Source organism: Rhopalosiphum maidis, chromosome 3 (genome assembly GCF_003676215.2).
Source record: "Rhopalosiphum maidis isolate BTI-1 chromosome 3, ASM367621v3, whole genome shotgun sequence".
Classification (NCBI taxonomy): domain Eukaryota; kingdom Metazoa; phylum Arthropoda; class Insecta; order Hemiptera; family Aphididae; genus Rhopalosiphum; species Rhopalosiphum maidis.
This window is the reverse complement of record NC_040879.1, coordinates 67,195,294-67,212,174: the sequence shown is the minus strand read 5'-3', so window position 1 is coordinate 67,212,174 and position 16,881 is coordinate 67,195,294. Positions and strand designations below refer to the sequence as shown.

At 29.9% G+C, this 16,881-nt stretch overlaps 1 protein-coding gene across 2 annotated transcripts in view; it reads left to right on the top strand.

Annotated features, from left to right (window-relative positions):
• Nucleotides 1–16,881, top strand: part of LOC113556247 (neurotrimin-like) — a 178,900-nt gene that overhangs the window by 124,877 nt on the left and 37,142 nt on the right. For both annotated transcript variants that reach the window (XM_026961080.1, XM_026961079.1), the window contains exon 2: nucleotides 14,182–14,313. In XM_026961080.1, the coding sequence (XP_026816881.1) occupies nucleotides 14,182–14,313 (132 nt within the window). The remainder of the gene's footprint in view (nucleotides 1–14,181; nucleotides 14,314–16,881) is intronic.

Sequence of the window (16,881 nt, the reverse complement as noted above, 5' to 3'; positions counted from 1 at the left end):
CGATTTGGATATTATAGTTCGGTTGACTATAATGTATACACTATAGATTATAATAAAATAAAACGCACAAAAAAATAAAGATAGTCTGGGAAAATATTTTTGACATTATCTTACTGAACGCGGTTAGAAAATAATATCGCGTAAATAAATTGACGATTACTATTTACAAAAAATGTTGATTAGTATCTAACATTATGTTTATTTTATTTTATTTTTTTTAATATTAAAAAATGAATAAACATTATAATATTACTATAATTTTGTAAAGTAAAAAAAACACATTAAGTAAATTTGTCGAACAAATAAACACACTGCATGATGGCAAAAAGTAACAATATTTCAAAGAGATTAAAATGTTTAAAAACATCTACAATACGAGTATAATATTATGATATGACTATACGAAATCATAAAGTTATATTTTATTATTTTTTTATTTTATCTGTAAAATAAAAATATATCATATATGAACAATAAGGAATTATTTACCATATCGAACAAAATAAATTTCAAGCTCCGATTCGTATACAGTTTTGATCGAAATTTAGTGATAAATATTTGATACTCTCGATGGTGGTTATACCACTTGAATTTATCATATTTTGTGTCCACTAAAGTGACTGAAGCTAAAAAAAAAACTTATTTTTTATTCAACGGTTGTGAAAAAGATAAAAATATATTAATAGAACCAACTGCAAATAAATTATTTGTCTCAGCGTATAATCTTAAATTATTATTAAAGTAAAACGATAAACGATTTAAATATTTTTATTACATTTTGGGTTTAAACGTAGTATTGTCATTTTTTTTCTTCATGACCAATATTTATTAAATTGTATACAGATATTGTAAATAAATTGAAAAACTTATCGCATTAAGATTTGTTTATTAAAATAGAAAGCACTAAATTAAATTAAATACACGCATGCGTAACAAAAGAAAAAGTTTGAAAATTTCTTCAATTACATTATGCGAGAACTAAATTATCAGCTATATGATTTTTCCGGTCAATGATTGTCACAAAAAGGAAAATACATCATTTTTACATAAAGAGCATCGGGAAATATCATATGGAAAAAATAGTAACCATTATTCGAAAAATATATATTATTTCGGAACAATTCGTGTATCATATTAAAAAGGGAATGTATTCTAAATTGTTAACATTTATAACTAAAAAAAACAAACGCGTGCATTACTGGAATAAAAAAAATGAATTACATTATGAGTCCTCGTAAGTAAATCGATGCGGATTTTTTCCATTGAAATCATTGGTTGAAAATATATTCTTATGTTTTTGATTTAGTTTTTCACCATTGGCAATTTTTATTAAATCAAAACAATATTATGTTATTCGATAACATTTATTTGTCTATGTGGCTGAATAATATGTTTATCGACAAAAAATACCGAATGAAATTGGCCGTCTCGTATGTTCAAAAACCGAATTGTACTCGGTCGATTAGATTTAAAACAAAAATGAAAATAAGTTGTTCTATACGTAAATCGAACTGGTGTCGACGTCTGTTGTAACTTGGCGACAACGTGCACAATTAGATACAACTGACGGGCAGCGAAATCGTATAACTATTATTATACACTGACACACGAACGCGTCCAGTGCAATCGTTTTGGGCGTTTTGATGAACATTTTGCTGGTTTACGCTTCGATACATGAATAAAACAATATACATCATAATGTTTTATATGAAAAATATGTCATGATACATTTTTTGGGGCGTTTCAAAAACTAATCTTTGTTTGGAAATGACAAAAATGCCGCGGTCTTTTTACTATAAAAATATTGTAATGCGATGTTTGAGTATTCGTACACACCGCGCATGGATTAAAGTAGGCAACTAAACTAACTTTTATGTGTGTTTTCACAGTATTACACCAACACAAACATAATATTTTGAAAATACACTAAATAATATTAATTTAGAAACGTTCGAGTATAGAATTTGGTTTACATAAAATTGTATTTATTCAAACAAAAAAAAAAAAAAAAATATATTTTTGAATTTAAATATTAAAAAACGAGAAGCCGAATATAGCTTTATTCAATATAAATTCAACATTAAATACAACCAACGATAAATAAAATATAAACCGAACTATAATATAGAAATATTATTTCATTAAATTTTCTATTCAACAATAATTGCTAGACGATAAGCTATAAAATTACACTATCGACTCTTAATTATTATTACTTAAATGATGCACATGTTATTATTGGTAGGTACCATACTGCGTTGTCTACTTGTAGTTAATTAAATGCATTTTTCAATAGTGTAACATAATGACAAGCACTATTGATTTTACATAAACGCATTATAAACTGGAACGAGCTATTCACCCAATAGATAAAAAATAGATAAATCGTTGTTAATTATTTATAAAAGTTTAATTGAAATCGTATCAAAAAGTAATAGAAATAATAATTATTATAAACAACACAATTGCGCGCATACGTATTACATGTTATTATATCGACAATTATTGTTATAAATATGTCATTGTTTCGAACAAAATATAATGAAAGTATTAATTTAATAAAACTAGCACGTGTTTTTATAGAAAAATTCAAAGAAATATTGTGTTAAATAGTTGAAATTATTATTGCATTACCTACGTAAAATGTAATTTAAAACTTTGATAATGATAATCACGTGGCTATAAGCTTATACATACAATACAATAAAATGTGCACAATACCATGTTACTACTATTCTTTATGTATTTTATAGTTAGTATAATATACAATAAAATTATTATTGTACGCGGCCAAGTTCTCAGAATTTTTTTTTTTTTTTGCTCTTCTTAGCCTCCATATTGTTATCCGTACGTATTCAATATTCATAAGTTTAGCGAAAGAAATTATATTCACTAATTCGCAAAAAAATTCAAATAATTTTCGACGCAGAACTCATCACTGATACACCACGATCATGTATGTACCTATGTATACCATAATAGTTATTACTTATTCCATTTTTTTTTCTGGTTATTAAAACGCATCAATTTTTAAGAACTGTTATTAACATATTTTTAATAGTACTACATATACGGCCGTATTCGGACAACAAATTCGTTCTGTACAATTGCTACCTCTTTTGACGATTATATATGTTCTAGAGATATTAAATAATTAACGACGATTTTGTAGATATCTGAAGGATAAAAAAATAAATATATCATTTAGTACGGGTCAAGTTGGTGATTCATAAATTCCTACCTGCTGAGAATACAAGCCGTAACTAATAAATTTAATAGGTACCAACTCACGTAAAAAGTAATATATATTTCCGAAATTAATCCTCTTTTATTGTTATTATTACGTACTTACTTATTTTTATTTTTGATAAATATTTCGTGGAAATATTAACGTTATTATTATTATTGCATTTTTACGTAGTGAATAATAACAATAATGTTCATTGATCGTAATAAGTGAAGTGATCACTCGATTTTTTAAGGGATTTCTTGTTGGAAATTCAAATGAAATCGAAAAATAAAATCCTTACACTCGAGTACGTTTACAATAAGTAATTGTTGTTCCGTCATTATGCCTTTTTTATAATACACTAATCCTGTGTTTTCGACATAAAAACAGCATAATAATACAATACATAGGTATATTGTATGTATATTAAAACTTAACGATACGAGATATCTGTCATAAATTAAGGATACACTACACATATTATTTTATCTGTATAATGTGTTTGTGATTTTATTTATACGTTTATTATTTCGAATTAATTGTATTGCATTAAACTTATCGATATCGTATAAACATTATATATAGTATCATATCCAATTACCCTACGAGTTTATTTTGTTACGATATTACATTATATTTTTATTACGCACAGTGTTTGTCGACCCATATTTTTCATTTATATCAAATCGTCTTCTCAGGTGAATCGAACGGGACGCCACGGTTTTATAGAGAATCTCTGACCCTATAATATAATAGGTTAGGTACCCGATATATATATATGTATAATAATATACGTATTGTGTAATAGAACATCGCAAACTATAGGATTTGTCGATCGCAACAGTTTTAATCAACGTTAGTACTGTCACGTATTACTATGGATATACAGTAATATAATGTCACTAAAACAATATTATTGATTTCAGATTTTCGAGCACAATACAATTTTGATTGTATTTTAATCTTCACGGAATACGATTTTCTTACTCGATTTCGTTTTTTCTTTTGCTTTTATCATCATTATTATTATTGTAAATAGATAACTGTATAGATTCTGATGTCGTCTTCGGGGCCAGCGATGGGCGTTGTTTTGAAAATTATAGTGTGATGGATTTTTTTTTAACTATCTCACGAGTCAAAAGATATAATTGATTAATATTTTAAGTGTAGGTATTTTCAAATAATCAAATATTATTATCATTATTATCATTACTCTAGTCTTGTCAACTGCTATATTTTTATTATTTTTTTTTTTTTATTTTAATCCTGCGTTCTTTGCGGGTCTTTCACTATTCTCCGTTTTGCTCGACATTTCGTATTCATTATATAAAATATATACTTACTATAACACATTTAAATTCATTGCAATAATATCTGTTGCTTTTCGGCCATTTTTTAACGGCTTCAGTTTACTGTTATAGGTATTGTACGATAATCTCTCCCCGATTTCTACGATATCGTCCGAAGATGTAATATAAACTACATTTTTTTTTCTCGGCTGAACAACTAGGGCGTCCTCTCGAAAAGGTCTAAGAGATATTTTTGGCTAAGAAAATATTTATGTATTAAAAAAAAAAAACATGACATAACAAAAAGCCGAAAACGTATATAGTTTGATGTTTATGCGAAAGTGTTAGGTTTTTTTTTCCCGACCCGACTTTGGTTGTTTTTTTTCTATTGTACGATTTATGCCTGCAGGTTATGTCCCTTCTGCTACAGCATTTCCATAATGGATCCAACGGGATTTATTATTCTACGTATGTTTATAAAATAAAAAACAAAAAAAAAAACTTAACTTTATATCGACACCGCGTAACTTATTGTGTGTAGATATGAGACGATGACGACGACGACGTATGCGTGTTTAAGTTCTTATAGCGACGTCTGTAGAAATCACATTATAATAAATGTATTATACCTGTCGATTTTGGAGAACTCTCATACTCTGGTAGTTGGTAATATGGAATATATAATATTATATTTATATACATCGTATTATTATTATAATAATATAAGTCGCATGTGAATTCATGTACAGTTTGACTCGTTTCGACGACTGCAGAAGAAGACCGAAATACAGTTTTCTTAACATTACCATTCCAAAATATATAGACTCAATTTAGATTCAGTTATTATATTCATACATTCAACGCCGATGGCTACTAATCATACGTCTCGGAAATGGAAATTCTACGAGAAAATATTGTAGACACTATCTTTGCGTGACATTATATATATACACAATATGTACTTCAGAGTTTCAGAGTTTCAAATAGATGCTACACGCTTACATTGAGTTTACTATATATATATATATATATAAACATACTACAGAAAACACGAATAACGTTTTGTGGATTTAAATTGAATACAACATAATATAATCGTTTGAAATTGGTTAAAAATGAACTTCTATAAATAATTGCTGTAACAAATTTTATAATCTGATCCAATTTATATAGCTTCAAAATTATAAAATTATATTAGTATTTAGTAACCAATAATTTAAGGAAGAAAAAACTTTTTTTTCTTATTCGAATTTATGCGATTGAGTTAACTTCAATATGACATGATATTTACCAAGACTTTTGAAATTTTATAAGGGAAATGAACTCGATTTTATACTGTGACATTTATATAATATTCACTGAGAAAAGACAACACGAATTCCATTTTACCTTTACGGCAAGGTAATTAATACATTCCTCATGAGAAATGTAGATAGTATTTATTATTATTATTATTATTAATATTAGTAGTTCCCTATCCCAACGAAAAGACGTAATTTTTGTATTGACTAGTTAACATTTTTATAATATTATAATCTCAGGTATGGATTACATTATAAGACGATTATTGACTAGGTATACAAGTATTGCACAAAATTCCACGACCTACGCAGCTGGTCGAATATACAGCTTAACTATGGCGTTACAATAACGTAGCCGTCGCGCGTCGTAGTAGTTCTTAAAACATATTTAACGTATCCTTAAAATTATTTTTCATTTCGTACAAATTTCGAATCTTACAGCGCTACGACAATACGGTTCTTATATACACGGCCAATAAAATTTTATTTTTTTCTATCGCTCTTATACATTTTTCTTGCGCTATAAGTCGTGCCTTGTAATAACACAAAATATGATAAAAACCAGACCTTTGTTTTGACTGTTAAGAAGAAAACAAAATACTAGTTTCTCCGGTACAGTGCGTTTGTTGTCTATGGTTAAATTTTTCACGCCGACTAAAATGTCATTGTAGAACAATTGGCACTTTCCTTCCAACAGTAAACCAAAACTTTCGTATTGGGGCCACGACTAACAATAGACGTCGTTTTCAATACACACAAAGCCACGATATACGTTTGTTTAAATAATATAATCCAAACATCGAGCGCTTTGAGAATTTTATTCGATGCACAGAAATAAGAAAAAGTCTCTCCCCCTTTCTCTCACTCTTCCTCTCTTCACGGCGCGCACACACACACACACACACACACACACACACACACACACACACACAATCATTCATCTAACATGTTTTCTGCGATTTGATTCGATTTTCTTTATGAACCGCACTATAGTGCCTATTCCCCCAACTCGACGACGTTTCTGTGTATTATTACGTTTAGAATTGATTTTCCCCGTACGGGCGAATATCGATTGGCATTCAAAAATAAATAAATTAAATAAATTCCCATTCATTAGTTACAATTCAACTGCCTAGATAGAAAAACATCGCAATTGTCGAAGCAATATCGTTTTATTTATCCGGTTAATTTTAATGGTATCCGATGGCACACCACGTGTGCCGCTTACAGTCACGATTTGTCTGTATAAATATTATGCGTGCTTAATCACCGAGAACGATTTGCATTACGCACGCTCATCTGAGCTTAAAATCCCTTATATTACAGATAATATGAACATATACACTGGATTAATACTATGTTGAAGTATTGACCAGATAATATATACAGTCTATCAAAAGTATTCCATTTCAAACTATTCAATTAAAAATAAAGTTTGTGATTTAAAATTAATATCTGGTGGACGGATTAACTGAAAAACATAAACCAAATTATAATACGAGTATATATAATAAGGATGAACAAAATAAGGTTAATATTATAAATTATTAGAATTGCGTGATACTTACTTCCTCCCCCCCCAAAAAAAAAAATATACATTACTCTGCTGTTTAAATAATTAACCTGCACATGTATTCTATAATAGTATACACGTAGGTACGTTTTTTTTTCATACACATTATTAACTGAAATAAAGCAAAAATGAACGAAAAGGAATTATTATTCTAGACAATATTTTGCTATAGGATTCGTAATCCTATACGCACCCTTTCACCACTTAACTTCGTACGTCCGAGCGCTTGTCCGTTTCTATTTCACTAACAATTTTCGTACGATTTCGGGCGGGAATGAGCGCAGAGCAATATTTGCCTAATATAATCGGACTTATCCATAACGCGGTATGGCGAACGGCGGTGACGGTACGGTTTTTCTAAAGATCTTGAACGGTACACACGAGAGACAAAACGTCAGCGATGGCCGAGCAAAAGTAAACACGGCAGTTAAATTATTTAATAGTGCGAGGTCGGCGAAAAAGTATCGCGTAGTGGGACCAACCATGAGTGTTCCGAGCGTCGCCCGTCGTATACACCGTTATTTAGACGAGCTCAAAGTGTCGCCAGAAGCGTTTGTGTACAAAAGTCTACCGCGACGGCATCGCACTAAATTATTTATAGTTCAATCCGTCCCGATAACCGATCGGCAAATGATGAGTGGCGTTCGTTGACGTTGCGTTAGCACCGAAATTATTCCGCTGTTTTAGACGTTAACGACTCGACGTGGCTATGATTTCTGACACGAGACTTATTATATAGAGTAGGGCGAGTGTTCGTGATCGAATGGTATAAAAATCTAAGTATATATATATATATATACGGTATATCGTGTAGTATAGAATAAAAAAAATCGGATAACGCGTGTCTATCGTTTTGGTCAGATGAGACGAACCGCGTTGCGACGAGATTGACCCAACAACATACGCACTGAATATTTCAAAGCTAATACAAATAATGTACATAGATTAATAAATTTTAAATTCAAGACCAACACACATTTTTATAATAGTTGTTTTCCTATTTGCAAAATGTACACTATATTGTATGTCGTGTAAACACTTTGAACAGTCAATTTCGAAATTGCTTGTCTAATGTAGTATATTAAATTTAAAATATACGCCTCTGATAATATTGGAATGTGTGAAAACAAATTTGAAACAACATTGTTCTGATAAGATATATCCCTCACCTGACATTCAACCATTATATTTTAGCTATTGCATGTTTAAATCGTTTCTGAAGAGTAATTAGTTACCATAGTCCTAAGATTAAATCTAGTAGACGAATGAACACAAATTTAATAGTACATACATATTTTATTATTTTATTTAATTAAAATTAAATCTGCGGAACTGATACACATTACGTAAATCAGTTGTTGCGTGTGTGTATTACATAATACTCTCATTTGTCCGTCAATGAAAGACGACAAATAAAATCTATAGAGACGTTTTCATTGCCATAACTGTAAATTACTTCGAGACTCACTGGATTAATATAAATAATATTTAAATAAAGTTAAAAAATGAATTACCATAAACACACAAATTATGCAAATACAATATAATTAAGATGCGCCGATTTTTTTGGTAGTTGTATTTACTGATAATAAAGTTATATCGTTCGGACTATTGTATTGTATTGTACACTTGCGCTATTGTTGCGGAATCGCTTCCGTTTTCGATTATTATTTTTTTTTTCATATATTTTTAAGATATTTTTCCAGCCCGTAAAATTCTTGTGTTTAAGACTACGGTGAAAAAACTCAAAAATTATTGCGTAAAATAGTACAGAACCGCCATATCCACCGGTGTGGCCTGCACGAGACAGCCCTCGTTTTCTTGTAAATTTATAAGCGTCATTTCATCCTGCGCGTAAAGACAATGTTCACCATTAGCCGCTTTTTTTATATATATACATATATATTATACTGCAGCAAAAATAACGATAATAAATTAACCGTGGGAAATGGGATAAAAAAAAAAAAAAAATCTGAATACTTAATTACATCACATTTACCAGCTATATTCTAGGGATCCTTATGCAGTTGTATTTGCGCAACGTCTGAATGCAAAATAATACGCCCAAAAATGTCTTAGCCATAAAAAGAAAATGTATAAACGTTAACACTAATTAAAAGAAAGAGAAATCTAGTTTTATTTGCATTTGATGATTTATTGTTGTCGTGCTTAATCGTTAAATGTCAAATGCAAAACTCCTCTGTTAAACATTATGTTTCTGTAATAAACAAAATAATAAGATAGTTAGCGTTTTATGCGAGTCATATTATATAATATAGTGTAATCTTACTATAGCGTAAAATGCATCATCCATCACGGAACATTAACCGCCTAACTCGTTCGATTTGTTTTTCAATATTATTTCGCGGCGGTCAAAAATCAATACGTTCTATTATATTATTATGAATGCTTATATTTTACTTTTGTTTAAAATTCTTTTTTAAGAATTCCAATTTTCTTTCGGTTAGGTGCGATTTGATAGGGTATAATATGGTACTGAATTTGAATGCGAAATGAGAGGACATCAAGTGGAAGGGTGTGCAGAAAACTAAAAAAGAATGAAAATAGCTGAACGCGACAAAATGACGGTATCCATGTCACAATAAAGGAAAGGACCGGAAAAAAACAAGTAGTTTTTTCGCCTACTTGAATTACATAAAGAATCCATAATTTCGTTTTATTTTTATATTTTATTTTCCATGTTCAGTCATCCCAAACTATACGATCTTTGACGAACAGTTCTTCACTGAAACGCAAGCTTTACGTTACTGTGCCCTTATTGTCTGTAACCCTTTTTGTAAATCACGAGAACAGAGGCTCGCTACCTTTTTCAAAAGAATTTAGCAATCTAGACGTGCGCGACACATAATATTTCTTTTCAAATATGTATGGCCGTATTCAAAATAAATCAAACTGCGATCACTTGCAACCCTTAAAGGGGTCACGGTATGGTGGTAAAATGGTCAGGGCTTAAACATTCGTCGCTCGTTAGTTACACGGAGCCGTCTGCGCCAAAAGCATGGTTTAATTAGAAGGCCAAGGTTTTATTATAGTTTCCGTAACTTCCATCGCGCGGACCATCGTGTGTAAATATGCTTTTAACGAATTTCCAACCGAGAAACTTTTAAAACTACCGATCAATGAGCGAAGGTCACTAAAAACTTCTTTGTCAAGAAAAGTATTCACAGCAAAGTTTTCGCTATCGCGGCAGTATTATATCCTACATAATATGTAGGTATAGCTTTGTGTATTATATGGCACGGGACAGGACGGGTTGCATAAATTTATTCATTTTCTTTTCAAAAGTTCCGGAGTATCTACCGCATATAATATATGCATCAGCATGAAAATCCGTTATTTTATTTATCGTTATATAATTATTTTAATATTCGATGGAATTCCACTCCGCCAGCGATAACGAGACAATATTAATCGTCAGCTTGTGCGCCGAAATACGCGTTTGACAAAAATGATATACCGGAAAAAAGGTGCCCTGTGACGAGTTGACGCGGTTCAACGGCGTAAGATACACTCGAAAACTTACCTGTAGGAATACCAGATGAGCACGTGATGAGCACAGCTCCTTAGCTACTTATACAGTCGAAAGGCCACGTATAATTTCTCAACTATACCGCGTGCGCCGAAGTAAGTCTCGGGGAAACGAGCCATAAAAGTACATTTTCGAAGATTAATGAAACAAATTGTACCACTATTATTTTAGTGTACTGTAATAATCATTAATACTAGGCCGACCGTTAATATTGCTGGCATACACAAACGAGTCAAGAATACTCACGCACTCGATTTGATATTGAAACTAAACTAATTTCGTGTTAAAACATAACACTTAATTCTACCGTCGTCGTCGGTGACTTTGTACGTATATATAGTTCCGCCGCAAATGCATACTTTGGCATTATCAATTCGTCTAGGATATCCGGTCTGTGTGCATACACGACACGCATTTACAACAATATAATAACAATAGTAATATAGTAATAATAATGATAATAATAATAATTGTAACAATAATAATAATAATATTATTTACGTCTATCAGTACCAAATAAATTATAATGTAGTAAAATGTATTACGAAGCCACGACGAGACGCAAATGCTCGCAACGCAGATTCGGTAGTCCGAGGACATTATTGTTATTATTATTATTACTATTATTATCGCGAAAGATGAACGAGAAGAGTATAAATCTCGTCGGTGGCGGCGGCGATCATTATGGCGAGAGAACGAAGGGATTCAATTTTCTGATAAATAAAAGCGTTTTCAAATGTTGTTTGTGCGTTTGTGTCCGCGCTACCGATTCTCTCCTCGCCGCTCGATACGGTATATACCGAAGAACACCACGAGCAGGATGCATACAACGTGAGATAAAAACATTTTTTATATATATATATATATATACATACATATTATAAGCTTAGAAGTTGCTTTGTAGTGAATAATATATCTGTTCTGACCAGTTAAAGCCATTGGTGGTGTCAAATAACTTACATACACACACACACACACACACACACACACACTCACATACGTTTAATCGCACCGACTCTTTTTCTCTCGCTCGAGATACACTTGACGTGGCGAGGCACATTATTCCTAGTTTTTCTATTGTCGTATTCACAATACTTCTAATATTTAAACGTAAATAATTTTACTTTAGAGATTTTAATTAATATTTAGAAAAACATTATTTTTGTAAATGTATAAATAAATAGAAAACGCATATAGTTATTCTCGAGTAATTATTGTATGAATCTACGACTTACGACTTTCTACTGTACAAATATGTTATATGTATAAACAGTATGTCATATATACTGCGAAAAATATTATTTAACTTATTGTTATGTTTAAAACTTAAACAAATGATTATTATACATTTTGTTTTCAATTTAAAAAAAATATAATATTTTTCATTTTTATAGATATTTGAGAGAGATAGGTAAAGTTTTTATCGAATAATATTAATTCAATGTACTTAACACACCACCAGACGAGCAAACCGTGTTACTTAATCAGACGTAATATATATTACAGTTAGACTCTTGAATAGTGTAGTATTATAGTAGTAGTGATTTATTTTTGGTAAAATAAACAGTGCCTCGGGGATATTCCCCCGTTTTAATTATAAAAAACGTTGGGATGTTGTTAGACGGATAGGTAATTTCATCTGCTAAAAAAGAAAAAAGAAAATCTGTATAAAGTTGAAAAAGGGATTCCTTTATAAGTTATTTGAATAAAGTAAACAAAATATATGTCAGACACAATGTATTTGTTTTGTTTTGTTTGGGTAGCATATTCATAAATTAAATTAGCGTAGGTACTTAACAATTTATTAAAGAACATAACGTAATAATTATATGCCTAATGGGTGTAATTATTGTTATACACTATTTTTCACACTGACGTTTATGTTTACTAATAATATCATGTTGCTTTAATTTTTTTTTGTTTTTAGTGAACAAATTTCTGAAATGAAAAATATTTCTAAAGTTATGTATACAACACTTTTAAAGATCATATACACCGTATCTGAACGGTTTTTGGAAAAAATACGCGTTTTATTCGAATCGTTTACTGCTCACTGTTATAACACTACGTTGGGGTGACGAAAGACGTAATGCGATGCGAACGATTGACGACTGATCTGCGAAAACAACCTAGTTGGAATCTCATCAATAATAGCTTATCCGCATTTATCGGCTCGTCGTTTATTATAAAATAAATACACGAATTGCCGTCGTGCTTTAAATATTACAAATAAACTCGAGTAATTCCGAAGACAATAATATATAAAACGAAAATTAATAACCCCCCCCCCCCCGGAGAACGAACCGTTCGTTCACTGCGGCTGCAGTCTTGCAATATTATTTCCATTATTATTTGAACTCATATACTGACTCTTACCATCGCGATAACTCGAAGACGCGATGGAAATTAAGGTCCATAATAATATTATATACACATACGCAGAGACGACCGTATATCGCGGGGATTAGGCGAATATATTATATATTTTTATAGACGGGGCAGACCCGGCAGTCTATCAAATAATTATGTTTGAAAACTTCATAAGCCAACGAGTTTTTGATATACGTGACAACGAATGATATTGCACAATAATGTGTATAATATTATTATTAATGTGAGCCAAGTTAAACAGAAGTCATAAACTTTTGAAATAACCGAACGCGGGGGCCGGTCGGGCGGTCGAATATTATTTGCGTTGACTCGTCTATAATTCCGCGCCAGAAAACGGCTATTCGTCAGTGGCCACGGCGGCGGCGGGGCGAATAAGGTAAGCTTTATGCGCGTCCGTAAACAATCAATACGATTCAAATAAGGGATTGGGAATAAATTATTAGCAGTTGTAGTGGTAATTATGAAATATTATAATAATTAATAAATATGTTTTATTATCGCGCGCGCCGGTGTTAATGATATTCGCCTCCGACACGCGGCATACCAGAGATTATTATTATTATTTATAATTAGTGTACTTAGTCTTAACTTAGTATTTTTGTTATTATATTATTATAATCATCTCGAAAAATATATTTTGCAAATTAAACGTTTTTTTTCCTTTTTTAATTTAATTTTTCCAAAAAAGATTTGCCTCAGAATTTTTTTTAGTATGACGAATATTTTTTACTAAACATTATCCGATATAACCCGTCAGTCGTTTTATGATTTAATACAATATTGTTGTTATAGATTTTCATCGACTCATAACATATGCATCGTTATAAATGAATTATTATTTTTTACAGGTTTTGCTTCGCCCAAGAGACCCACTCAAAATCCGGAACCGGATACCTTGCCAACATTCGGTTCCCAAGGAAGAAGGTTCAGAGTGGTCACGAATGACACCGTTGTCCTTCCGTGCGACGTAATCAATCCGGGTACGTACGACTTAACATGACGTATAACATATAATAATATTATATATTTTAGCATTTAAAGTACACTTTTTTTTCTTTTCGGATGATGGCCGTCAAACAAAAATAAAAAATAAAAACTGTTTTAATAAATAATATCGGTCAGACCACGTGAAACTTGTGGGTAATGATCGTGAAAAATCGTGTCCCGAAGACATTTAAAAAGAACGACGGGTGCTTTTAATTTTTAATTTGTTCGGTGGTCTCCAATGTTAAATTTTCGTACATGCACTCTGATTTACATATTTAAGGTTGTTACACCATTATAACAACGAAAAAAATAGTCGTTTCGCCTGCGGAAACAAACTTAGAAATACAATAAATTAAACGGCTTGGGTAAACACGCGAGCTCGAAAAATAGCAAAACACAGCCAGCAGGTAGTACCTATAATACTTCGAGGGGATTATGGGAAATATTATTTTTACACCTCCTCTGTTTCAGTATATTATGTTACATAATTATAATTAAAAAAGTTATGATCAACTATTTTATTAATCAAAAACTGATTATAATATCATTGTGATTAAATGTATCATTGTATGCTACAGTGCTGTAATTATAATAATATGTCTATCCATATATTATTTATAATATTAGTATCATCTGTACACTAAAATAGAAACAAATAAATGTCTTAATTTTGATTTCATCAACATTTTTCAATTGTAAGTTCTGCCTAAAAATTTAAAATACCTACTTACAAGTGTCTATAAGCATTTACTCATAAGAAAAAAATGTAAAGAGCTATTTACGCGCTTTTAATATATATATTATGCCTTTCTTGATTTTATTTTCTGTGAAATGTAAACAACAATTTTTCTTTGAACTTAAAATAAGTTCAAAATTGAAATCACAACATAAAACAGTTTGATGTAGCCATAAGTTGACTTAAGCATCCTTTTATTCTCAACTATCTTTTATTCTAAACAATTTATGTATATGACAATAAGGATAAAAACAAATCCTCGCTGGGGTATATATACAACATAAAATATAACTTCTTCTCTTGAAGTATCAGCGCTTTTAATTTAATTAAATCTAAATTAAATAGGCATTTAATAAGTTTGTAATGTCTTAAATTCTTAATTAACTGATTTATATATTCGTCTTGGTAAGTTGATGAGCGTTTTGTTTTTATGTCTCGGTTTTTGTCATGAAATTATTTAACAATACTAATAAAATTAAACGTACACCAGTTCGTTAGTGTTTTTTTGGTTTACATTATATTTATAAAATAATTAATGTATTAGTGTCACTTAAATTAAATATGGCTAAAATAATGCAATATGAAATAAACAAAAACCTGTTACCAAGACCTACAAATCGAATTTGATGAACGCAGTCGAGTCGATTCGAGTAAAATCTCTACAATCATTTCCATTGACTTATTGTAGCCCAATTCACAATAATGAATCCTTGATGTTAGGTTTTAAAATTAAAATAAGTAATATTAGTATTAACAACCTATGAAGTCAAGTAATCTATAATATGTTCATAATATTACCAGTACAGTAACCAAAATTAATATATATTTCTTCTTTTTTTTTTTTTATTGAAATTTGATTTATAATAGAAAAATATTGTTCTAGAATTAATATGTAATATAATAATATAACAAGTATTTATCTATATTTAAATTTAGTCATTTTTAAGTACTAAGTCTTAGGTATTGGGTTAATTAATTAGAATACACAGTAAAAAAAACATGACATATAACTTATCAACTAATTGTTAACAAAAAGAAATCGCAACGCAATAATATTAGAACATCAATAATAAATTATCTTAAAAATATATTTATTTTTATTTTGAAAATCATTTGTAATTTCGATGTGTTAAGTTATCCGTTTATTAAATAAATCATGAACAGACGAATAATTCATATAATTCATAAATGTGTAATTTAACGTTAATTTTTATACATATACATATTATACATATTGATTAATATATTGATGAGTACAACGAATGACTATTGTAAAAATAAACTTAATATAACTTAACATAATTACAATAAAAACAAATTTAAACCTTTGGTGTGAATACGTTCTAATCTGTTAGGTCGTTGATATTATGATGAATGATGATGCAGTTTCTACGTGATAAATTTACATTTATTTTATATTTTGTATCCATATTTATTAAGCGTTTTTCTCAAAAAAACATAAAATCATATCTTTTGTACATCTTTAAACACCAGATATAAAGTTTTTATATGGCTTTCTTAAAATATAAAAAACAAGGACAAATGCGATAAGAAAAAAGTTTGAAATACATTTCGAGTATTCATGTCAATTTAACTTATTTTAACTATATATAATGATTTAAAGAGTATGCCACGAGATAATTATCCATCTCACATATTTCCACTTATTGTGTACACTTATTTGTTTTCAAATTTATGTTTCTTTAGTAAAATTATTGTTTACTTCATTCTTTATATTGGTATTGAACGATTGTAAATAAACTGATTTTAAACGATAAGGACATTTAAAAAGTGTTAAAAGTAATATTGACTTCTACTATATTCT